Raw genomic sequence first — 25057 nt, forward strand, 5'->3', positions numbered from 1 at the left:
CTAGTCTCGCTCGTTACTGACAATGTGTAGTTGGTATATTTTTTCCGCACCCCTGGAAGTTGCTTTCCTATTGACAATTTCCCTTCCGCTGCGCAAACTGTGTTATTACCGTAATTATTGGCAGCGACGTATTTCCTCGGCGACTCTGGGATCGTTTCGAGAGGAGCAATTAGGGGCGATGACGTTCAATAATTAAAAAGGGGGACAGCGTAGTCACTTTTCATGCAAAAAGGGTAAAGAATGCACTCGCGCAGGGGTAGTTCGTGTTCTTCACTGTGACAGTGAACTATTTTCTCGAATGTCCGAGCATCGTTTCATCCCCTAACTCGTACAATGTTGAATCGGTTCAACCTGTCTGTCAGCGTTGTTTTTTAACCTTCCCTCATTTTTGGAGCAAAATGACGGAGAGAGTTTTTAAAAGATGAGTATACAACACTTTAAAAACTTGGAAAATATCACGGGAAATTTTTAGGAATTTTCCATTCGTCAACTTGGATACTTCACGCGTTCACACATGATTTCTTTCCAGAGATGTTGAAAAAAATATTAGACTCCACTAATTTATTTATTCATTGGAAGCACGAATTCCGTGATGCATCGGGGATGAAGAGGTTAAGAAAAGATCGCGTATAAGGCAAGTTAATTTTCATCGCTAGAGCGTCAATGAATTTATTGCTAATTCTGTTCAATATTTTATTCTACATACTAATATGTTTCTCTCAATTGGATCTCTCTCATTGGATCGATTACCTTCATTGAAGCACATTGTACACTGAGTAAGAAGTTTTGAGCACCTGGAATAACAAACATTTTCTCCCAGTATTATCAATACTGTTCAAATAAAATCCATAGTCTAGAAATAATATACTGACCGCCATGAAAGACTCTATGTTCACCGTCAAGAGGCGACCACTGGTGATTTGAATGGGATACGTAGCCCGCAGCATAATCATCCATAGAATCTTCCTGGTCCTGTTATCCAAACTCGTCCAGTTGCTGGCAAAAATCATGTTCGGTATCTGAAGACCCTGAAACATGAATTCCTATTATAAAATTCAACAATACTATGCGCTGAATCTCCTTGCTTTCGGAATCAACCTTTAGTTTGACTTCGTTCCCGTACCAACAATAGTAAAATATCTGTAGCAGCATCACGTACGCGTACATGAGCGCCTCGATCGTTCCCGAGCCTAAATCCGTCTGGGTAAATCGGTAGAGGGTGAAACAGATGATCGTTATGCTAGCTAGAAACTGAACGCATAATACTGCTTGGAAGTCCTCGTTCACTTTCGCTGCGAATCTGAAATCATTTTCATCGTGATTAGACTGCGGATGTTTTTGTAGGTAAATTTGAAGAAGGTGGAATTAAATGAAATCTTATTTTCAGTGGTGGTGGCCTTCGTATAGATGTGGAATAAATAAAAATCGTGCCAAATTCTATGGAATTTTACATTCCAGCATTTTTTGAAAATTTCTAGATGCCATAAATGCATAAAAATCCGCAGTCTAATCGTGATCCTCGAGAACTGTATAATCTACAAAATTAAAAAACATACTCATATATAAAGTTGTGATGCCGAGCGCATTCTTTCGCCGACGCATCGCCGGTTCTGACAATATTCTGCAGGCGATGCCCGAGAATTTCTAGCTGGCTGTATATGCAGAACATCAGCCCGCTGAACAGAGAGTCGTAAGTGACGTTCATAAGCGAGGAGATTGTTACACTCACAGTTTGGAGTATGAACGTGACGGCGTACACGGACGGGGATGAGTAGTCGTATGGCAACCACAAGCGAAACGTTAACGCTTTGTCTTCTGGATTTGTGATCAGGCTTGACGCTACTGTCACCACTACGCACACCTCTGTCGAACACGTGTACACGGCTGTTATCAGTCTGCAATCAGAAGTAGCACTTCGTGGAAAATCTTTTTTGACTTTGGCAATTTTTTCTGCTCGAACCGCCATAGCTACATGGCAGTTTTTGGCATTGAACGATTCTGCAGACTCTGCTGAATATTACTATATATTTTTTTAATTAGTAATATTTCAGCTCCCTGGCGTAGCAATTTTATTTTGTCAAGCTAAATTTATATTTTTGCTTTTCGTGACAGTTTCCAAGAGAAAAAGGTCCACTCTATAGGGAGGGGTAGTTTTTTAATTAATAATATTTAAGCTCCCTCGCGGATCTATTTTATTTTGTCAAGCGAAATTTATATTCTAGCTTTTCGTGACAGTTTCCAAAAGAAAAATGTCGTGGGATAATTAGATTCATCACTTGCTGTCACTAATATTGCCAGTATCTACTCACTCGTTGTATCGATCAAACCTCGACTCGATGTTCCTTTCATCTTCATCGGCAGGCTTGCACGGCTTCCTCTGTTGACAGTTAATGAGACGCATAATGCTATCACGGTACGCTAAGAAGCTGCAGAACTTGCAACAGGTGATCAGCATAGGTATAGTCAAGACCAAATTTTCACTGAATTCGTCTTGAGTCTTGACGTTCAACACTATATCCAGAACAGTTGACAGAGTCAGAGCCTGCACCGCCATTAAAATTAAGTATCCGTACAATTTGTAGAACAATCTCTTGGGCTTCGAGGTCCACGTGACTGGTGGGTAACAGCCTATCGCTGTCAGGACCATGGACGCGCACCGTAGCGTTGGCATTGTCGATTGTTTTAACCGTTATCCTCCCTTTATTCATTCAGTCTGCGCCAATTCACTGATGTACACTTGGAATTGTGTACAGGGTGTATAAAAAGTAATGGTCATCCATCGTAGGGATGAATCTACACCTCTAGATCTGTGGACATTTGTAAGAGAAACTTGCCGCAAAATTGTTTATGACAAAGAAAATTGTTGGTAAAGTTGCTTTTTACATCAACACCTTCCACTCATCCAGAAGGGAGAAAGTTTGAATGAAGCCACATGTCGCAAACAAATAGTTATTGAGATATAAGCTGTTAAAGTTTTTGCAAAATTTTATGGGACCTATTCACGATCAAGCATGTTGCGCAAAGTGCTTGATCGTGAATAGGCCCCTTTATACGTATAGACAAAAGCCTACTACATAGTACAAATTAGTACAGCCTGGATCAAACGAAAAGGGATATTCGTCGCTAGGCCCGTAGACGTCATCGTCTCCCTGCCCATTCGGATCATAAATTTGAAGTTGCAAAATGTGAAAGAATACCTTATTTATATCCATTGTTATGAGAATATTAATCCTGTATTATAAAATGTCACCGACCCCAACGTTCCTCCAGCGGATTAGGCGATATACCTGTAAAGGACGTTATAGCAAGCAAAAAACGCCGACGGATCGACAACACATACGGCGCGGACCCATCGAAGCGACGAGGGGACTACCCTCGTAAACACGTCATTGATGACCGTAGACAATGCCAAAAGGAATTTCTTTGACTGTTTCCCCACTTCTCAACCTAAGTGTGTCCTTCCGACACACCTCCGTCCAATTAACAAACGCAACATTTCCCCACTCTTACGCATTCACAAAAAGCCGTCGTGACAACCGCAGTACTAGTTAGACCGCGGTCGGAGTAACTTCTTCCCGTTCGCTGTCACGATTTCGGAAAGTCTGTCGTGTAGTGTCCAGTGATTGTGTAGAAGTGTGGTGTTTTGTATTTCATCGTTAATAAGGCGTATTCTCGAAAATAGCAGTATGTATTCTGTTGATCCGACGGAGGAACAGAAGATTCTGAAAAATTTGTAAGTACCTAGACATTAGTATTTTGTAACACAGAAATAATATTCTTATGTATAAAAGTGGATTTTTATTTTATATACTCTCTATACTTGAAAGTATATTTTATTTATAGTTAAATGGTTATATATTAATTATTTTATTGGGGTGATATTTACATTTAATAAACTTTAAAGGTACTTTGGGTTTCTCTGACAAATGTCCACCGATCCAGAGGTGTAGATTCACCCCTGGTACGGATGACTCTTACTTTTTATACACCCTGTACAATTCACTGATGTACTGTTACAACTTTTAGTTGATCTAGTTCGCGAGACCAATCTAGCTTTTTTCAGAAATCGCGTACTCGATTAGATTGAGAAATTTTTATTAGAAAGAGAAAACTGAGGGAAGAATAATTTGGTATGTAGACAGCGGATCTTCATGCGAAATAAAAATGTTCGACCTGCACTGTAACAAAGTGGAGTGAAATAGAAAATTATTTTCTTCCGAGATATGTTTAGTAGGTTGAAAACCATATAACACAGTAGTTTTAAATTCTTTCAATGTTTTTAGTGCTTCAAATTACACCGACTCATTTTCGCCATAAATTCACAAAATCCGCTGTCTATTTTGAAGTTGTGGTTTGCAGGGAAATTGTTAATATGGAAAAGGAACGGAACAGGAAAACACTGTGCACTGTCTCACCATTACGCGACAGAGTCTCACATGTCACTGACTACGGGAGACTATCGGCATTTTCTCTGCACCCCTATTGACGATTTCCCTAGGCAGAGGCTGTCATTACAATAATTATTGTTGCGACATCTCCACTTACCATTTCGATAGCATATTCTCAGTCCCTGCTGCATGTAATTTTTTTCAATGCTGTTCACTACGTTTTCTCTTGCAGTCGGGGTTGCATTTCCAGAGAAGCGACCGGATAGGGGGATGAAGTTGAATAATAAAATGATAGCCGAGGGAGAATGTATTGTGGCTTTTAATGGACGAAAAGCAAGTTTGAAGTTGCAGCACACTTTCAGTTCTCTTCTTCTCGGACGCAAAGTGAAATTCGATCGAGAAAACAGTAAAATATCTGACCATGTTTCTTGACACACACTGTGGTTATTTTTATAAACTTTAAGCACTGACGACATTTGCCATAAACGAGAAGCACAAGGAATAAGAGAACCCTATGTACAAGGCAAGTTGTTTTCTGATTTAATTTTAATTTATTGTTTGTCCTATCAGATTCATCTCAAATACTCTAGTATGTTTAATTGCTCGTTAATTGAACATTGTCCACTACCTTTCCCGAAGCAGATTGTAAGTCGAATACGAAGTCTTGATCACCTGGTTTTCTCTATTACTATAATAGTGTAATAATTAATTTGTTAATTCCAGAAAAGTGCTGTAGATATCATGCTGAATTTATTGCTACTCTTATCGAATATTTACGCTACATATTCTAGTATGTTTCTTCCGTTGATTTAATAGTTATAATTCTACGCTGTGGAATATCGTCGAGTTACCTTCACTGCAACAAGCTGTACGCCGAGTACGACGTCTTCAGCACCTGCAATTCGCAAGTACCAGGATTAAACAGCTGACAATTTAAACGAACAATGAACAAGTACTTCTTCAGCTGTATACTGACTGCCATAAAAGACTCCAAATTCACAGACACGATATGAGCACTCGAGAACTCGATCGGGAACGTAGATCGAAGCATGATCATCAGCAACGTCTTTCTCGTGTTCTCGTTCAAATTCACCCAGTTGCTCGCGAATATCAAATCTGGGATTTCTAAACTCTGAAACAGACGATTTGTTAATATTTACAGCAACAGAGGAGGAGGAATTTATTTTGATTTGAATAATTAACCTTGAGCCGGACTTCGTTCCCGTACCAACAGTAATAAAATATTTGCATCAGCATGCAGAATGCGTACATCACAGTTTCAGGGAGTCTAGATCCTAGATCTGTTTGAGTGATTCGGTACAGGGTGAAGCAGATGATCGTCATACTTGCCATAAACTGGACGCATAATACTATTTGAAAGTCCTCGTTCACTTTCGTGGCGAACCTGAAATTTATCGAACGCTGCACATCATTTTCATCGTAAAATTGTGTGAATTAACATTGTGAACGCACCGGTATATGAAGTTGTGTTGACGAGCGCATTCTCTCGCTAATTCGCTGTGATCTTTCACTTGTTGCAGACGGTGTCCAAGAATCTCCAGCTGACTGTATATGCAGAACAACAGGCCGCTGAACAGAGAATCGTAAGCGTTGTTCATGAGCGAGGCAATTGTTACAGTCACAGCTTGGTGGGCGTACGTAACACTGTACAGAATTGGGGATGAATAGTTGTACGGCAGCCATACTCGAAATGGCAGCACTCTGTTCTGTGGATCTTTCATCAACGAGGTAACCCACCTCGTCAGTATGCAGAGTTCCGTTGACATTATGTACAATGTCGATATTCTCCTATAATCAGCCCAGAATTCATTTTTAATTATTTTTCAAGAGAATAGTATTAGGACCCATATTTGTATTTTTCATTTCTCTGTTCTGCTAATATCAATTTTTATTCGATCCTATGATAAATCTAAAATAATATTAGGACCCATATTTATATTTTTCTTCTCTGTTCTGAAAATATCAATTTTTATTCGTTTCTCTGATAAATCTAAAATAATATTAGGACCCATATTTATATTTTTCATTTCTCTGTTCTGCCACTATCAATTTTTATTCGATCCTCTGACAAATCTAAAATAATATTAGGACCAACATTTATATTTTTTATTTCTCTGTTCTACCAATATATCAATTTTTATTCGAGCCTCCACTGAATCTAGAATAACACTAGGGTCCATATATTTTTGATTGTTATATTAGCCAACATTAATTTTTATTCGGACCTCTGCTAAGTCTAGAATAATATTAATCATATGAATGACTCACTCGTTTATGGTGTCGTATTTCATCTCGATCTCCATCTCGTGGTCATCGGCAGGCAAATACGGTTTCTCCCTCATCGCGTGCATCAGCACCAGAATGCTCTCGCGATGAGCTAAAAAGCTGCACAGCTTGCAGCAAGAAATCACCATAGGAACCGTCAAGTAAAGATTATCTCCGAACTCATCCTGACTCCTAACGTTAAACACTATATCCAGAATTGTCGTGAGGGTGACACTCTGCACAAGCAACACCACTATAATCCCGTACATTTTGTACAAGAATATTTTCGTAGTAGACGTCCAGGACGATGGATATCTGCAGCCTATGGTTGTCAGAATAGTGGTTGTCCATCTCAGTGTTGGCATTGTTAATTTCTTATTTTTAATTATGTCTTCTCTTGATCATATCTAAAAAGTTTCACTATTTCGTAGAATGAAGATTCGTTGAAACAACATTTTTCACGGAGTCTTGTAATGATCGGATCGCGAAGAAGGTACTAAGAGGAAAGTACTGTGTCTTCACGCGGCAGAGGTCCAACGGTTATTGACTGCTATAGTTCATCGTCATTTTTTCTGCACCCCCTGAACTACTTACTCGCGATAATTCTCCTGCTGGACAGCGGAGGCCGTTATTATGGTAATTATTGACTACCAACATGCTCCCTTGCCGTTTCGCGAGCACGATTCCAGCCCTCTCGCGCACGTAACTCTTCCTCGCTGCTCGAAAACTGATTAGACGGAGGGAATGTTGTCCTACAATTGAACGATCGTCGAGACACGACAGTTCGAAATGAGGGTTTTACATATTTATAATCTCTATATGAACCATGCGCTGTCAGTTCCCTATTAGCTGGTCTCCTCTTCAGTTCGATTCGTCTTTCAGCTTGCGCAATAACGAACGGTGATAATAATTAGCCTGCGGATTTGATGCGGTCAATGCAGTACAATTGAGTATGCGAGGGAAACAATTAACCAAAGATGCTCCATGGAAAACAAGAGGATGTCTATTTAAAAACTACAAAACACTTCAGAGCTAGAAGACGTCGCACAGAAGGCGAGTTACTTTCTTATACATATAATATTAACCCTTAGCACTCATTAAAAATTGCTGTACCATTATTTAAAACATTGTTTATACATTATTGGATGTGTTGTGGTATTCAATGAATCAAATTTAAAAAATCACAGAGAATGGAAACATTTTGTGTCGAAAGAAATGTTTCATTTTCGAGTTAAAATAGCTCCGAGTGCAAAGGGTTAAACTCTGGCGAGTTCAAGTGAAATTTATTGTTGTTGCTATGGCGAGACCCGAAATCTATCTTCGGGTATGTCATTGTTCTTTCCGTGCTCTTCAACTACTTTCATTACGTGATTTACTATCATATCTTCACGTCTCGATCCATTATCCTTGCTGCAGCACGTTGTAGGCTGAGTAAGATGTTTTCAGCACCTGGAATCAATCAGTATAACAAACAATTTTTGCATAAAAATCCGCAATGCGCAGATGCTCAATACTGACCGCCATGAATGATTCTATATTCACTGAGAGAACACTAGCGCTGGTGAACTCGATGGGGAACGTGGACCGTATCATGATTATCAGGAGAGTCTTCTTTGTTTTTTCATCTAAATTCACCCAATCGCCCGAAAATATCATGTCTGGTATTTCGAGACTCTAGAATACGATTTCTCCGGTGAGGAAATTAGGCAGTTTGGTAAGAAGAATTTTTTTTTATAGTGATAGTGAACCTTCAGTTTGACTTCGTTCCCGTACCAACAATAGTAAAATATCTGCAGTAGCATACAGACTGCATACATGACTGTCTCGATCAATCTCGATCCCAGATCCGTTTGCGTGATCCGATAAAGGGTGAAGCAGATGATCGTCACGCTTGACATGAACTGGACGCACAATACTACTTGAAAGTCCTCGTTCATCCTCGCTGCCAGGCTGCAATCATTCCCAAAATTATATTAATTAAGATGTGATCATTCGACTGTGTATCTTTATGCAGTTATGGCTTCAAAAAATTTGCAAAAAATTCTAGAAAATAACATTCTACACAAATTAGTACGATTTTTATTTATTTCAGATCTATACAAAGACTACTTGGTCATCCCATGCCAAATCGATCACTTTCTGCAGGCACCATCGTCGATTTTGTTCTAAATGAAATATGTTGTAGCCCATGCGAAATTAGGCAGGGTTTAAGTCATCATTTTGCCGGTTTCGAATTTTTTTTTAGAAATGGCAGGCCTTCAAAATTTTCAATTTTTGCCCATTTCGGCGAAAACGGGCCTCGCTTACGAATTTTTATCTCGGGAACTGTTTGTCCGACTGAGCTACATTTTCTTTTTATTTTCATGTGTACGTGGATCATTTTCAGAAACACACTCGTAGATGAAGTTATGGTGACGAGCGCAATCCCTCGCTGCATTCTCTCCATTTTTAATGACATTTTGCAAACGGAGACCGAGTATCTCTAGCTGGCTGTGTATGCAGAACATCATTCCACTGAACAGAGAATCATAAGCGACGTTCATGAGCGAAGCAGCGGTAATACTTATGGCTTGGTGAGCGTAGGTGATAGTATATAAAATAAGGGATGAATAGTCGTATGGTATCCAAGCTCGAAATGCCAACGCTCTGTTCTTTGGATCTCTCGTCAGCGAGGTGACCCATATCAGCAGTATCGAGATCTCGGTCCAGATCGTGTACGCAGACGTGATTCTCCTGAAATCAGGCGAAACGTTCCCATAATCATAGCTGTCCATCTTATTTATGCTGTTATAGTCTTTCAAATTATTTTAATTCACCTATTTACAAATCAATTTCACACACATCCATTAAGAATGTTTAAAATTTATTTACTTAGATTAATTACATATTTGTTTAGACACACGCGAAGACGATATTCAATGCAAATATTAAATACGTAACGGAACATTGTTCTTGAATTTTTTGGCAAGTGTCACTCAAAGGGTTGCAATAATAAATTTTTTTCTACCCTTACTAATTTGCTCACAATTCTGAAAAAAATATATGAAATGCAGGAGGTAATTTCGAGTATTTCAGTTTTCGTTTCACCTTTATATCTCCATTGCCAACCGAGAAAAAAAATGATAAAGTTAAGGGTGTTCACCCTCGTAACCTTGAACGAGGAGACAGCGAATTAAAATTGTGGGGGATTGTCTTTCAAGCTAAAAAGCATTCTTTTGCACAGAGTATGGATTAGAAAGGAAGAAAACTCACTCATTCAGTTTCTCAAATCGCGATTCCACCTGCTCCTCTTCATCGGTATCAGGCGAATAAGGCTTCTCCTGCATGGAATTGATAGCAGTCATAATACTATCGCGATTCGCCAGAAAACTGCACAGCTTGCAGCACGAGATGATCACGGGAATCGTGGAGTATAAATTATCCCCGAAATCGTTCTGATTTCTGACGTTGAACACGATATCCAAAATCGTCGTGATCGTCAATATTTGTACAAAAACCAACACTATGGAGCCGTATACTTTATACAAGAATTTCTTTGTCGGTGACGACCAGGTGGTTGGTTGATTGCAGCCGATCGCTGTCAAAACACTCGACGCATATTTTAACGTTGGCATCGTCGATTATGTTATTTATAGCCTGATATTCGCGATTGGGTTCCCAGGAGACTGACAAACATTTTATCACACTAACAATTCGTACATTCTATTTCTTTTCGATATTTGTAATTGATATTCTAGGACGATTATTGGTTACCGAAGGGTGATCGAACAGAGCCGTTCGAGTTGATAGAACGAAGACTAGCGGAACACTAACTACCCCCGATTGTCGGTCTAGCACATTTCCACCCCTGCACCAGCAATTTTCTTCTCCGCTTGCTTATTACCGTAATTTACCGAACGCGTTGTTTGCCACTGCAACCGCGGGGTCGCGTTTCGACAGCATAGGGGATGCTTATTAGTTGCTAAACCGCTCATTAAACGTTCAATAATTGACAGCTCGGGCAACGACATCGTTGTACTCGGGTTTCAACGGGAAAAGGGTTATGCATACATATTTCAATCGTTCATCGACATACAAACCGCAAAGTGTTCTCTCTAGAATCTTTATTACTATCTGCGTCACCAGTAGCCGTCTACACACTTCTATACAGTTTGTTTCCTTCCCACGACTAGACAGAAAGTTCTCTCGCTACGTTCGTGATATTGGTCTTCGTGTTCCCTAGTCTCATCGCCTCACTGCAGCAAGTTGTACGCCGAGTAAGAGGTCTTCAGTATCTGTTGCAAACGTGGACCTTCAGTTTTACATTCGTCAAGTTCGACATTCAGTAATTTAAAACGGTGAATGACTCATTCATATGATTTTTAACGTGTTAAATGTACTAAGGAAGAAAATTAATTTTTTTATTGCACTCCAGTTGGTTGCGAATCGGAAAGAACAATTTCTTGAAGTGTTTTCTTTAGTTTGTAACTCGAATCAACATCATCGCAATGGTTAACGTGGTACTGCAACCACTCGAATGCTATTTGTTATTTGCTATTTACTAGAATCATACTAGATTTTGGATCGAAAACATGGGTCTGCGCCCTGACGTTGTTTGACCTTATACGAGCATATTTTGAGCTGGGTCAGGGCTCATTCTAAAGAGGAAGGTTAGACGCAGTGCGCTGCAGTCATCATAGCAGTCAAAAAGTGTTTTGGAGACAGAAAAATGCATTGAAATCTGCGGGGTTTTTTTCTAGATTTTTTCTCTACTTTGGGCCCTCATATTATTAGACATAAACATAATCTCGTTGAAATCATGACCAGAACGCACTGTGATGAACCTTCCTCTTTAGAATGAGCCCTCATCCAGCCCATAATTTTCTCAAATAAGGTAAAATAACTGAAGCGCTCAAATCCATGTTTCGAGCCATTTTTCTAGTAAGATTCCAGTCCCTTTCTAGTTACAATCCAGGGTGTACTAGTCCCTTATGGTGTCCTGCTCAGCCTTTTTGACCGGAGGCTTCTGAAACTCGCCGACCCGCTTTCCACATAACTTGCGAGTCGTTTACTCCGGATCAATTCACTCATGTTCTTGGCTATTGAACCACTCTAACACCTAGATCCGATCCAGTGCGCTTTTACCAAAATTGTGAATTGTTGCTGTGATTGTGCGTTGTTTACTAACCGTCGTGAACATTTCAAGATCCATGGACACGATGTGGATGGCGGAGAATTCGATGGGCACCCTGGCGCGTTTAATCATCATCACGAGCAGCTTTCTGCCGTCGTTATCTAAGGTTGTCCAGTTACATTGGAACACGAACTCCGAAACATCGAGGCTCTGTAAAAGGATGACGTATTAGTGCGTAAGAAGTCACTTGAATGATGATTCGATTTCGTGAAATTGTCTACGACAAGATTGAACCTTCAGTTTGATTTCATTCCCGTACCAACAGTAGTAAAAGATCTGTATGAGCGTGTTGGTAAAGTAAAGTGCCACTTCGACGAATCTCGATCCCAGATGAACCTGCGTCAGCTGGTACAGAGTGCAGCACACTGTCACGATGGACACTAGCGACTGGATCATTATGATAATTTTGAACCGTCTGTTCACTATGGTCGCGTACCTGCAATGGTTCGCGAGATGATTAAATTCGTACAATAATTATGTAGACGGATTTTCCCAATTGTTATACGCTTCTATAGTGTTCTTAGGAGCTTAGAATACAATTGACACGGTCATGCGAGCAACAAATTGCTGTTTATACAAATTTACATATTTCTGAATTGTTTAGAGAGAGCTGGGGATATTTGTCTAGGGGTAAAAATTCGTTCTATGGTTATAGGTCCAGCTTTCCATAGATCTACCAAGCCACAGAAGCAGCTACAATGACCCAACTAGGTGGAAATGGTGGGAGATCGACCAATCATACTCAGTCACCCATGGCGACGCCCCCACCACGAGCGAATAGGGCGGGCCTGCGCAGCGGAACTGCTCTGTGCCATAATCTCCACTGCATAAGAGTGATCTACAAGTTGCAGGACTTTCAAAAACCGAGTGAGAACCTAATCGAGTAGGCGGGGCTTCTCTAAACTCCTCCTCCTAAATTCTATTTGCTGGATATTGTACATGAACACTATGGAAATGAAGAGCAACCAACGTGTAAATATAGTCATGCAGATAGGTGCAACGCTTCAACGTGTACTTCTTGTCTGCCTCGATCATTTTCAGTCGATGGTTGAGAATCTCGAAGTGGCAGTAAGTATGCATGAGAAAGCCGTTGAACAAACAGTCACTTCCAGTCGTGATACAACCCGCGTAGACCTGTGCCCCGACCTGGTGAATTAATGTAGTGCTGAACGATACGTTAGAGGAGGAGCAGTCGTATGGCAGCCATGCACGGGACAGCAACTTATGGTCCCGGAAGCCGACGAATAGCCCCGTCGCGCATGTTGGCACAATGTAACAGCTGATTATAATTGTGTACGTGACTGCATTTCTTCTGTAAAGGATATTAACCATGAAATACCATTTTCTGAAGACAACTTCAAAATCGGACTTTCTTTAAAAAATTGTAACTCGAGAAATATTACAGATATCGGCACGAAACAAACGCCATTCTGCGCGGGAAACTTTGGAGTTCAATTGAAAAAACATGGCTTGTACCGCCGGTAGCTTGAATGGTTGTAAATAATTTTTAAAAGTTGTCTAGCTCGGTGCCCTGATTTAAAATTTGTTTAAGTGAACTAAATTCATTTAATGACTCTGCATACAACCGTACCTGGCCAGTCTGTCGAATCTCGTCCGAATCTGCTCCTCCTCGACGTTCAGAGAGGCGAACGGCTCCTTCTCGATCCTATCGATCATGTTTGCGATGTATGTGCGTGTCAGCAGCACATTGGTAAACTTCGCGCAGATACAACAATTCGCCATGGTCGCATAGAAAATATCAGTGAACTCATCCTGAGTTTTCACTTGGAGGATCAAGTCTAAGATTTGGGAGACCGTCCACCAGTACATAACGAACCATATGAAGGCTGAATAGCTGGAATAGAGAAACCTCTTTGACGGAGAGGTCCAGGAGTCTGGTATCCAACAGCCGCCGACTCCCAGAATCTTACACACGTATGCTAATCTCTTTGCAGTCATTTTATTTCTATTTAGTCCCCTTCAAACAAGAGCTACTTCAATTATATCAGGAATATTGCTTCTTCAATTTGGCGAGTATTGTTCTCCCACTAATACAGAATGAACCACTAACGAATCGAAGTAAAACAAGGAATGCGATATCGTGATTAAAATGATCTAGTCACGCGGAAATCCAAAGAAGAAATGGTCCTCGGTGTCGCGAACACCGTCGGCCGTAGAACATCGATATTTTTTTCTGGGAAGAATAATGGGAGACCATACGCCGGACTATGTAATTACAGTAATCGCCGAGAACTCGACATACGCAAACCGTTTCCCCACTTAATTGCATACTCGTTCGGTTTTTTTTCGCAACGCAGAAGTTGCCACTTCGTAACGGCGAGCTCAAATATGCAGGGTAAATATTTAAAGGAAGAAGTCGCCGAGACATTATTGCCATAAAAGTAAAAAACACACGCGGATGAAGTGAATTCTAGGCTACTAGTGCATTTATTCCGAAGCTTCCACGTCCCAAGCAACACGTGACATGCTCTGCGATCGTTTCCGACAAGGGGATCGCGGAATGAAGTTGATTCGTTTCACAGCAACGATCTAGAAAATCTTCCTGGTAAGTTTATTGCTACACTTCTCGACACTTTCTCTCTCTTGTTACAGCTCTTTGTTTAAACCGAGTGTCTCTATTTCTACGGATGTTGCACGCCTTCCTTGGACTTCACTGGAGCACGTTGTACGCCGAGTATGATGTCTTCAGTATCTGTAAACGTGAGAATGATTTCGATATCTTGTAATTGATGAATTCAATGGTGAATATTTTGTGTGTCAGCGGATTTTATGCATTTATGACAAAGATGAATAGATGCAATTTATAACAGTGAAGCATTAGAGGAATTTAAAAATACTGTTGTATTATTTTCAGCTATTAAAAATATTAACCTCTTGCCCTACGATTTATTTTACGGTTTCAGTGATTAGTACTTTTATTGTAGTTCATAATTTTCTGAAAAAGGAGAAAGTTTATATACATTTTATGCCTACACGTTCTCCAATAACTATACTGAATTACTGTATATTTGTTTTACGGAGAGGATGTAGAATGGTTAATGAAATACACTGACGGTTACGTATGACTGCAGGTTCAAAGTGGCGATGTAGACGCTGGAGAACTCGATGGGCACCGAGGCCCGCCTCATCATCATCAATATCATCCTCCTCTGGATGTTATCGAGTTCCATCCAGTTTATACTGTGCGCTGCGTCAGAAATTTCGAGGCTCTGGTAGATCGAAGAATGGATTAGGTTGGCTAACATAGGGAGTGGCGTTTTCTCAAAGTGATCAAGTTTGATTTGAGAAAACGATATTCGACATGCACCGAATATCACAACGAAACTGGGCCAGAAAGAATAGTGATTGCGAACCTTCAGCTTCACTTCGTTCCCGTACCAACAGTAAATAAATATCTGCGCCATTATGCATTGACTATACATGACTAGCTCGAACAGTTTCGGGCCCAGGTTCGACGACTGCGTTAATCTGTAGAGGTTGAAGCTGACGATCACGGCACTCGCCAGAAATTGCATGAAGATGATCATCTTGAACTGATTGTTCAACTCTTTGGCGTATCTGTAATCATTTTTCAAACATTAACATCCTCCATTTTCATTTGATTACATTTTATGATAATGGTCTAAGGAGAACCAACCGGTAGACTTTGTCATGAAAACGTATGCAGGACTTGATCATCGCGGAGTCGCCTTTCGTGATTTTGTTCAGACGATGTACAAGGATCTCGAACTGGCTGCAGATGTGGATCATCAAGCCACAAAACAGACTGTCGCACGCTGCATGATTCCACGCGCCGTAATGCAGTCCTAAGGTTTGCTGAATGATAGTTGGAAGGTACAAGGGGACCGTCGAGTAATTGTAAGGCAACCATAATCTGAATAACAGCGGCCATTTTTCGGACTTGAAGTAGACCATCGCGGGGAAGGTGCTGCAGGTGATCGTCAGCAAACTGGCGTACATGAGCGTGTTATTGCTGTCAAACAATGTGAGTTGTTATTATTAATTATTGCTGTATTACTTACAGCTGAGAATTGGGCTTTCGTTTACAATATCCTATATTTTATTTCAGAATTATCGACAGTGATATTTTGTAAAAACAATTCTGCATTGAAACTATTCTTTATTTCAGGGCACGGCGGGAAATCTCGAAATCTCTATTTAGAAACGAGGAGTCGTTTCTCAAGTTTCAGAAGATCTCGGAAGAGATCGTTCCATCGGTACTTCAGAAAAAATTTTTAACATTAGAAAATTATTACAAACATTCAGGCTTTCGCCGGTACATGCCCAACTTTTTTCGATTGAACTCCAAAGTTTCCCGCGCAGAATGGCGTTTATTTCGTTCCGATATCTATAACATTCCTCGAGTTGCAATTTTTTAAAGAAAGTCTGTCTCCCCGGAGAAATCTGACACCGTTCATTCATCTTTGACAACGAACAATAAGTTCATTGCGCTGCTAACTTATTGATAATCCAACATTCGGCAATACACAAAATGCTCCTTTCTCTTCTTCCGAGCTCCTCAAGCCACTTCGCACCAAGAAGAACGAAGCTCGAGAAGAAGAAACGAAAGGAGATCGAATCGTAGACTCGACTCACTGCGTTGTTTTCTCGAACTTGGCTCTGATCTCGACCTCCTCTTTGTTCCGTGGGGCGAAGGGTTCCTCCTGGAAGGTGTCCATCAGCTCGAGGATCTTTCGATGACTCAGCAACATGTTCGTCAGCTTCTGGCAGCCGATCATCATCGCCATCAACATGAACAAGTTATCAGCAAACTCGTCTTGCGTCTCCACGACCAGCAACAGATCCATTATCTGATAGAATGTGATCGAGTAGACTAAAAAGATCACGATCACCCTGTACAATTGGTATAGCAACGTCTTCGAGGGCGAGCTCCACGACTCTGGATGCCAACAACCGCACATGATCAGAGTTCTCGTCACCGTTCTCAGAACACGCATCTCACTGACGAGAATCACTTCGACGCGGAACAATACTCAACGAGTTAAAGAGACTCCATTTTAGTGCAAATTTTTATTCACAGATGACAGACTTTCAAAATTGTCGAGGCTCTTCGACTTTCGATGCTGTTGCAATCGGGCAAGGGGAATTGCAACTCGGTACGCAACACAGACGACTATAGTTCTTCGCGTAGTTTGTCCAACAGGTATGCACCCCAAGGGTTGCATCGTCCGCGGAACGTCCCCCTGCACGGACTATACAATTATCGTAATTCCACGGACGCTATCTAGCGACTCGTGCAGTTACATTTTTAGAAAATAACAAGCCCTCGGGACTCTCGCAATTTCTTCCCTACTGTTTCTTACCGGTAATATGCATCTTCCTGCAATATCCATGAACCGAGTGGCACAATTTTGCTGACATTTTATAGTCGCGAAGAAATGCGTACGGTCTGCCGGCGTCAGTCTCCACGCTGCTCTCTTCAGGGTCTCCGACGATTTTTCACAGGAAGAGTCTCTCGGTAAGTATAATTATCTTGTCTCTGTTATTAATTTACAACTTCAAAAATTTGTAGATTGTCTACGAATACAATCTCGCTATATTAATGGACTTACTTAATTTTCGCACGACTTAATTCTGCGACCAAAGTCCTCTTTTTTTCGTTTACAAGGCGTAATTTGCATTATTTGGAAGCATTCAACTGCGCATGTAGCTATTTTTATAGCTACATGCTGCCGAATAATGCAAATTACGCCTCATAAACGTAAAAAGCATTTTGTAAAAAACAATTGAACCGACTTCGAAAAAACTCACTAATGAAATGCACTAAACTCGTTCAGTTTTTGTCGCAAAGCAGAAGTTGCCACTTTGTAACGGCGAGCTCAAATACGCAGGGTAAATATTTAAAGGAAGAAGTCGCCGAGACATTACTGCCATAGAAGTAAGAAACACACGCGAATGAAGTGAATTCTAGGGTATGTACTAGTGCATTTATCACGAAGCTTCCACGTCCCAAGCAACAGGTGATATGCTCTACGATCGTTTCCGACAAGGGATCGCGGAATGAAGTTGATTCGTTTCACAGCAACGATCTAGCAAATCTTCCTGATAAGTTTATTGCTACACTCCTACACATTTTCTCTCTTTTGTTACAGCTCTTTGTTTAAACCGAGTGTCTCCCTTTCTACGGATGTTGCACGTCTTTCTTGGACTTCACTGGAGCAAGTTGTATGCCGAGTATGATGTCTTCAGTATCTGTAAACGTGAGAATGATTTCGAAATCTTGTAATTAGAGATATTATTCCCGACCAAACGGACGGATCTAGATTATTTAATAAAATACTGACGGCCACGTGGATTCTCCAGGGTTAATGTAAAATTTTTCGGCAGAAATCTGAGTGTAACGAATGACCAAAAATCACAATTTCATTAGAACAAATTTTTGGTAACAGAAATGGGAAATATTTCCAGAATAAATGAACGGTCGATAAAAGAGAAATCAAAATGAAATTACAGTAAATCCTCTCAAAACGCAAAAGCCTCAGGGAGGTTTGTTTGCATTTTTCGTACACGGACACTATCCTTTTGAGCTTCAAAGTCGAACGTAGAGAAGGACAGCGCGTGTAAAGGAAGACCGCGCGTGGCCGAAGCGACTGCGACTCTCCGCGTCTCTTTCTTTCCCATACGGTGTCCTTCCCTGCGCCCGAAACATTCACCGTCAATTAAACCACTAAATACAGTTGAAGTTATATCGCGTTTGGTCTTATTTTAATCAGAAAATGCCACGAATATATTGAAGGTTTCGTAAAAAAATAAGTAATAATAAAAAAGGTTTTATATTGGTATTGCATTGTCAGGACGCATGGGCTTTTGAACTGTGCCGACGACTGCGACTTTCCGCACCTCCTACTACAGTGGAGGGGATATTTTTCTTGCGTTTATCGTGACCTTTTTGCGTTTATAGAGGATTCACTGTATATTTGTTTTACGGAGAGGATTTAGAATGATTAATGAAATACTGACGGTCACGTATGACTGCAGGTTCAAAGTGGCGATGTAGACGCTGGAGAACTCGATGGGCACCGAGGCCCGCCTCATCATCAACAATATCATCCTCCTCTGGATGTTATCGAGTTCCATCCAGTTCATACTGTGCACTGCGTCAGAAATTTCGAGGCTCTGGTAGATCGAAGAATGGATTAGGTTGGCTAGCATAGGAACTGCCGTTTTCTCAAAGTGATCAAGTTTGATTTGAGAAAACGATATTCGGCATGCACCAGCCTAATATTACAACGCAACCGGGCCAGAAAGAATAGTGATTGCGAACCTTCAGCTTCACTTCGTTCCCGTACCAACAGTAAATGAATATCTGCGTCATTATGCATTGACTAAACATGACTATCTCGAACAGTTTCGGGCCCAGGTTCGTGGACTGCGTTAATCTGTAGAGGTTGAAGCTGACGATCACGGCACTCGCCAGAAATTGCATGAAGATGATCATCTTGAACTGAGTGTTCAACTCTTTGGCGTATCTGCAATCATTTTTCCGACATTAACTTCCTCTGTTTTCATTTTATTACATTTTATGAAAATGATCTAGGTAGAACCAACCGGTAGATCTTGTCGTGAAAATGTATGCAGGACTTGATCATCGCGGTATCGCCTCTCGTGATTTTGTTCAGACGATGTACGAGGATCTCGAACTGGCTGCAGATGTGGATCATCAATCCACAAAACAGACTGTCGCACGCTGCATGATTCAACGCGCCGTAATGCAGTCCTAAGCTTTGCTGAATAATAGTTGGAAGGTACAAGGGGACCGTCGAGTAATTGTAAGGCAACCATAATCTGAATAACAGCGGCCGTTTTTCGGACTTGAAGTAGGCCAATGCGGTGAAGCCGGTGCAGGAGATTGTCAGCAAACTGGCGTACATGAGCGTGTAGGCGCTGTCAAACAATGTGAGTTGTTATTATTAATTATTTCTTTAATCCTCACAGCTGAGAATTGGGCTTTCGTATACAATATCCTATATTTTATTTCACAATTATCGACAGTGATATTTTGCAAAAACAATTCTGCATTGGAAACCGGTGTTAATAAATACACTAGTATATAAATACACTATACATCTAGAAAGCTCCATTTGGAAACGATTATAAGATCGTTTCATCGGTACTTCGTAATCTCTGAGAATTTAGTTCCACATAATTCCTCGCAGGGCCTTAAGAAAAAATTTTTAAACATTAGAAAATTATTACAAACATTCAGGCTTCCGCCGGTACATGCCCCATTTTTTTCGTTGGAACTCCAAAGTTTCCTGCGCTGAATGGCGTTTATTTCGTTCCGATATCTATGACATTTCTCAAAACGATAGGAGATCGAATCGAAGTGTCGACTCACTGCGTTGTTTTCTCGAACTTGGCTCTGATCTCGACCTCCTCTTTGTTCCGTGGGGCGAAGGGTTCCTCCTGGAAGGTGTCCATCAGCTCGAGGATCTTCCGATGATTCAGCAACATGTTCGTCAGCTTCTGACAGCCGATCATCATCGCCGTCAACATATACAAGTTATCAGCAAACTCGTCTTGCGTCTCCACGACCAGCAACAGATCCATTATCTGATAGAACGTGATCGAGTAGACTAGAAAGATCACGATCACCCTGTACAATTGGTACAGCAACGTTTTCGAGGGCGAGCTCCACGATTCTGGATGCCAACAACCGCACATGATCAGAGTTCTCGTCACCATTCTCAGAACACGCATCTCTCTGACGTGGATCACTTTTGACGCGGAACAATACTCAACGAGTTAAAGAGACTCCATTTTAGTGCAAATTTTTATTCACAGACGACAGACTTTCAAAATTGTCGAGGCTCTTCGACTTTCGATGCTGCTGCAATCGAGCAAGGGGAATTGCAACTCGGTGCGCAACACAAACGACTATAGTTCTTCGCGTAGGTTGTCCAACAGGTATGCACCCCAAGGGTTGCATCGTCCGCGGAACGTCCCCCTGCACGGACTATACAATTATCGTAATTCCACGGACGCTATCTAGCGACTCTTGCAGTTACATTTTTAGAAAATAACAAGCCCTCGGGACTCTCGCAATTTCTTCCCTACTGTTTCTTGCCGCTAATATGCATCTTCCTGCAATATACATGAACCGAGTGGCACAATTTTGCTGACATTTTATAGTCGCAAAAAAATGCGTACGGTCTGTCGGCGTCAGTCTCCACGCTGCTCTTTTCAGGGTCTCCGACGATTTTTCACAGGAAGAGTCTCTCCGTAAGTATAATGATCTTGTCCTTCTATTAATTTACAACTTCAAAAATTTGTAGATTGTCAACGAATACAATTTTGCTACATTAATGGACTTACTTAATTTTCGCACGACTTAATTCTGCGACTATCGGTGATAAATAAATCTGTAAGACGAAGGAACATCGTGCACGTATCTACACATAGTCATCTACTCGTTCTAGTTGGTTCCGAATTATTGTCGAGGGTCACTGCTACGATTCTTTGTTCCTCTGCAGCAAGTTGTACGCCGAGTACGACATCCTCAAGATCTGGAACGCGATCAAGGCTTTGTTTGGTGCTCAATTTTTATTACAGGTTTTGCACTCCAGATTCACCCTTTTGAACATCAATTTCGCCCATAATTATGTATTTATTTGGACACACGTGAACTTCATTACGAGTCATTACTTCGAGGGAAACATAAGTTGAGGGTTCCATTAAAAAGTGTTTAGCCATGTACCACAGATTTTTCAAAATTATGCAATAATCACTATCTTATGTGCAGACTGCGGATTTTATGCATTTATGACAAAAATGGGTGCGCCCAATTTAAAACAGTGGAGATATTAAAATGATTTAAGGCCACCAGTGTACTAGTTTCACCTTAACAAGATAATTAAAAGAGGAATGAAATTGTTATGTGGCTCCTGTGTCTTGCAATTAATGCAAACATGTTTTATTTTGCATAACGATCCGCCGTCTAGTTTATGTGTTAAAGTTAAAACTGCTTTATTTGCGAAAGAGTGTAATTTGACTTGCAAAACCTGTAAAGAGAAGCTGGGACGCTCGACTAACGCTAACGAACGTGCTCAGATCCATGGTGAACACGAACGCGCTGGTCAGCTCGATCGGATTCATAGCCCTCCGCATGATTATGATCAGGCTCTTCTTGGTGCTGTTGTCGAGAGACGTCCAATCGATCTCGAAGATCGTGTCCACGAGCTCGATGCTCTGTCCTCGTACCAGAAAAGATTGACGGCGTTGACGTATCGATTAATTTGAACCTCGACAGGGTCTAAGTACCTTCAGCTTGAGCGCGTTCCCGTACCAGCAGTAAAAGAAGATTTGCGACATCATGCAGAGCATGTACATCACGAACTGCAGGTACCTTAAGCTCATCAGTGGCGTGTTCGTTAATTGGTATAGGATGAAGCACACCACGAACGTACTCGCCATCAGCTGAATACCGATCACCGCGTGGAACTTCTCGTGCATAGTCGAGACATATCTGCATTGACAGAAAATAATGGTATTTGGTCCCCTCAGAGTTTCAAATCCATTCACCACTTCTCCCCTTCTTCCACTCTCACTATCGCCTAATTTCAACGTATTTCAGCCTAATTTTCAGCGGGACCTACTGTTTATTACGGTGGGTTACGAACCACCTTAAATATTGTACGAGGTACTATACCAATTTCCAGTGGCGGATCAAGACAAGTGGGGGCCCTCTAAGTGGAAAATTTCGGGGCCTCCCAAAAGAATGTTTTAATGCCAATTTCATATCCGCAAAATATCAAAAATCATAGGGAATGGTCGAGAAGGTCGGAAGAATCGTTTAATGTTCGAGTTAAAATAGCTCCGAGTGCAAAGGGTTAACAAAAATTATGAAACTTAGGAGATATACATATACAGGGTGGTTCACCTAAAATGTAGAATGTTTTGCAAATGTTATTTCGTTCTCAAGGTCTTTTTTCCGGAGTTTTCAACATTACGATTTCCTTTTTCTCGTAAATGTATATTTCTTTTCCCTTGCATATTCTAGTTGACATTAAAACGCATATTGACAGTGAAACTCACCTGTACAGGTAATCATGGAATTCAACAATGGGTCCAATATTCGGTCTGTCCTGTTTTGGAAATGCTTTCAGCCTCTGCTGCAAGATCTCTTGCTGACTGCAGGCGTGGACGCACAAACCGCAGAATATCACGTCGCAACTGACGTTCAGGATGGACGTACCGAACAGACCTACCAGTTGGTGGACGTATGCCACGTAATAAAGCCTCTCCGAGGAGTAATTGAACGGCAGCCAAACGTTGTACGCTAATTTCCGGTACCGGAAATCGGTGAGTACAGAGGACACGATCATGCAGAAGACAGTGGTCTCCACCAAAATTACGTAACAGATTGTGACAGACCTGAATTGTAAGTATTCAACAAATATTTCATGTACTTGTGCATTAAGAAGTATGAACATGAATATACAGAGTGGTCTACCTAAATGTAGCCACCTAAATATCTCCTTTATATTATATTAGGTTGAGGAAAAAGAAATCCATCATTTCTCCGCTTGAGATAACGTAAAAATAATGGATTTCTTTTTCCCCAACCTAATATTATCGAGTGGGCAATAAATAGCAAGGTTTTGTTCTAATAAATACCTTCCCTTATCAAGGGACCTACCTTCCATCTTTAATTTAAGGGAGTAGACTCGATTTTCTAGGATTGCAAGGGTGCGGTATTCGCGTTCTCATTTCTCGATAATACAAAAATGGGGGTTTCCAGTAGTCAAAAACGCTAGACAAAACATCGATCTAGGCCGCGATCGCCCTTAGAAGTCTTCCTTTTTCGTTTACAAGGCGTAATTCGCATTATTCGGTAGCGTAATTTGCATTATTCGGAAGCATACAACTGCGCACATAGCTATTTTTATAGCTACATGCTGCCGAATAATGCAAATTACGCCTCATAATTCGATCGCGGCCTAGGTTGATCTTTTAACTAGCGCTTTTGACTACTGAAAAATCCCACCTTTGTATTATCTAGAAATGAGAACGCGCATCTCGCACCCTCGCAATTCTTCAAACGAGTCCACCGCAAATGTTGGAAGATTCCTACGCACATCAAGCAATTTATTTACCCAATTTTCCGATCATAGTTCCGCTGAATAGCCAGCTCTTCGGAATTCGTCGGCTGGCAAGGTTGAGTCTGCAGCTTCTCGCACAAGATTTTAATATTCTTATCATTGATCAGCAACGTTATTATCTTAACACAAGCCAGAAAGGTCGCGATGAACATGTAAAAACTGTCGCTGAGATCGTCCGTAGTTTGCACATTCAATATCACGTTGAGAAGTTGCGACACACCGAACGAGTGCAACAAAAGTAGTACAAAAACCGTGTAGAACGCGTACAATATCCTTTCGCATCTCGTGGTCCACAACTGTGGTCTCCAGCATCCTCCGATTGTTAATATCTTAAACGCTGGCGTCAGTATAGCCATCTTTCACTCGGTCGAATTTAATTTTTATTCGAAAACAGCGCGTTCGATCGAGACGATAATCTTTGAAAAACGTTCATAGTTCTCCGAACCGAAAGGTTTTCTCTCTTCGATATCTGATCGTCAACTGGCCGCAGCGTATTTTTGATTTTTCATGGCGGTCTATATGCTTAGAAAATGATTTCTGAGCACGCTGTCCGCGTCTACCTTCGTATGCACGCAGCGTATCATTACTCTAATGTTGTGTTCCGATATATGACTATGATAAAACTCTTGTTTTCACGAATCTACTTTCCGACATTCTCTTGCGGAGAATGATTTATTCATTCGAAGGGTGTCGCGACGTCGTTCACCACGATGACTATTTAATATCCAGGGCGCATTAAATATTGAGTCTTTGCCGGGGACAGGATTCCCTGTCGCAAAGGGCATTCGCCTTTATTCCTCTTTCGGAATCGGTGCGATTGCGTTTCGTAACAAAGTACAAGATATACAGTTCAAAAATAGTGCAATCAAGAATAACCACAACACTTCGTTCGACTCGTTTATTACAAATGAGGATATCTTACACGTATCTTATTATTACAAAGCGTATTTCGATGTATAAACGTCTTAAATACTTACAAATCCTATCGCTGTACTTTTACAAAATAATGCCGGGGGAGCTTCTATACAAATATTTCATACAGTACCTAGAAATTGTACAAACGTGAA

General features: G+C 41.0%; 4 protein-coding genes and 1 long non-coding RNA gene across 10 annotated transcripts; 1 reads left to right on the forward strand and 4 right to left on the reverse strand.

The window, feature by feature from the left end:
• Nucleotides 1-616: 616 nt before the first annotated feature.
• LOC143211509 (odorant receptor Or1-like) lies at nt 617-5357 on the reverse strand. 3 transcript variants are annotated; one of them, XM_076429269.1, is made up of 6 exons: nt 3979-5357; nt 2310-2736; nt 1557-1895; nt 1099-1300; nt 873-1028; nt 617-794 (listed from the first exon to the last, which is right to left on the reverse strand). In XM_076429269.1, exons 2-6 carry the CDS (start codon nt 2669-2671, stop codon nt 753-755), a joined length of 1101 nt encoding a protein of 366 aa, XP_076285384.1. In that variant the 5' UTR covers nt 2672-2736; nt 3979-5357; the 3' UTR covers nt 617-752. The 3 variants fall into 3 exon arrangements, with proteins under 3 accessions (XP_076285384.1, XP_076285383.1, XP_076285385.1); XM_076429268.1 differs by having other exon boundaries at nt 2310-5357; XM_076429270.1 differs by lacking the exon at nt 617-794 and having other exon boundaries at nt 879-1028; nt 1124-1300; nt 2310-5357.
• On the forward strand, nt 3365-25010 carry LOC143211539 (uncharacterized). 4 transcript variants are annotated; one of them, XR_013009472.1, is made up of 3 exons: nt 3365-3733; nt 5930-14568; nt 14940-25010. It is a non-coding gene; the product is annotated as an uncharacterized LOC143211539 (long non-coding RNA). The 4 variants fall into 4 exon arrangements; XR_013009470.1 differs by having other exon boundaries at nt 3534-3733; nt 5930-12022; nt 12503-25010; XR_013009469.1 differs by having other exon boundaries at nt 3535-3733; nt 5930-12018; nt 12503-25010.
• Nucleotides 17541-21812, reverse strand: LOC143211506 (odorant receptor 46a-like). Its single transcript, XM_076429264.1, has 6 exons — nt 21205-21812; nt 20228-21134; nt 19438-19773; nt 19154-19358; nt 18850-19005; nt 17541-18081 (listed from the first exon to the last, which is right to left on the reverse strand). The coding sequence occupies exons 2-6, from the start codon at nt 20587-20589 to the stop codon at nt 18040-18042; spliced, it is 1101 nt and encodes a 366-aa protein (XP_076285379.1). The 5' UTR covers nt 20590-21134; nt 21205-21812; the 3' UTR covers nt 17541-18039.
• LOC143211524 (odorant receptor 4) lies at nt 21981-23330 on the reverse strand. The gene is made up of 2 exons (XM_076429294.1): nt 22924-23330; nt 21981-22354 (listed from the first exon to the last, which is right to left on the reverse strand). The coding sequence occupies exons 1-2, from the start codon at nt 23319-23321 to the stop codon at nt 22120-22122; spliced, it is 633 nt and encodes a 210-aa protein (XP_076285409.1). The 5' UTR covers nt 23322-23330; the 3' UTR covers nt 21981-22119.
• On the reverse strand, nt 23855-24686 carry LOC143211535 (uncharacterized). The gene has a single exon (XM_076429312.1). It carries the CDS (start codon nt 24344-24346, stop codon nt 23981-23983), a length of 366 nt encoding a protein of 121 aa, XP_076285427.1. The 5' UTR covers nt 24347-24686; the 3' UTR covers nt 23855-23980.
• Nucleotides 25011-25057: the final 47 nt, after the last annotated feature.

This window comes from Lasioglossum baleicum, chromosome 8 (assembly GCF_051020765.1).
Source record: "Lasioglossum baleicum chromosome 8, iyLasBale1, whole genome shotgun sequence".
In the NCBI taxonomy this organism is placed as follows: Eukaryota; Metazoa; Arthropoda; class Insecta; order Hymenoptera; family Halictidae; genus Lasioglossum; species Lasioglossum baleicum.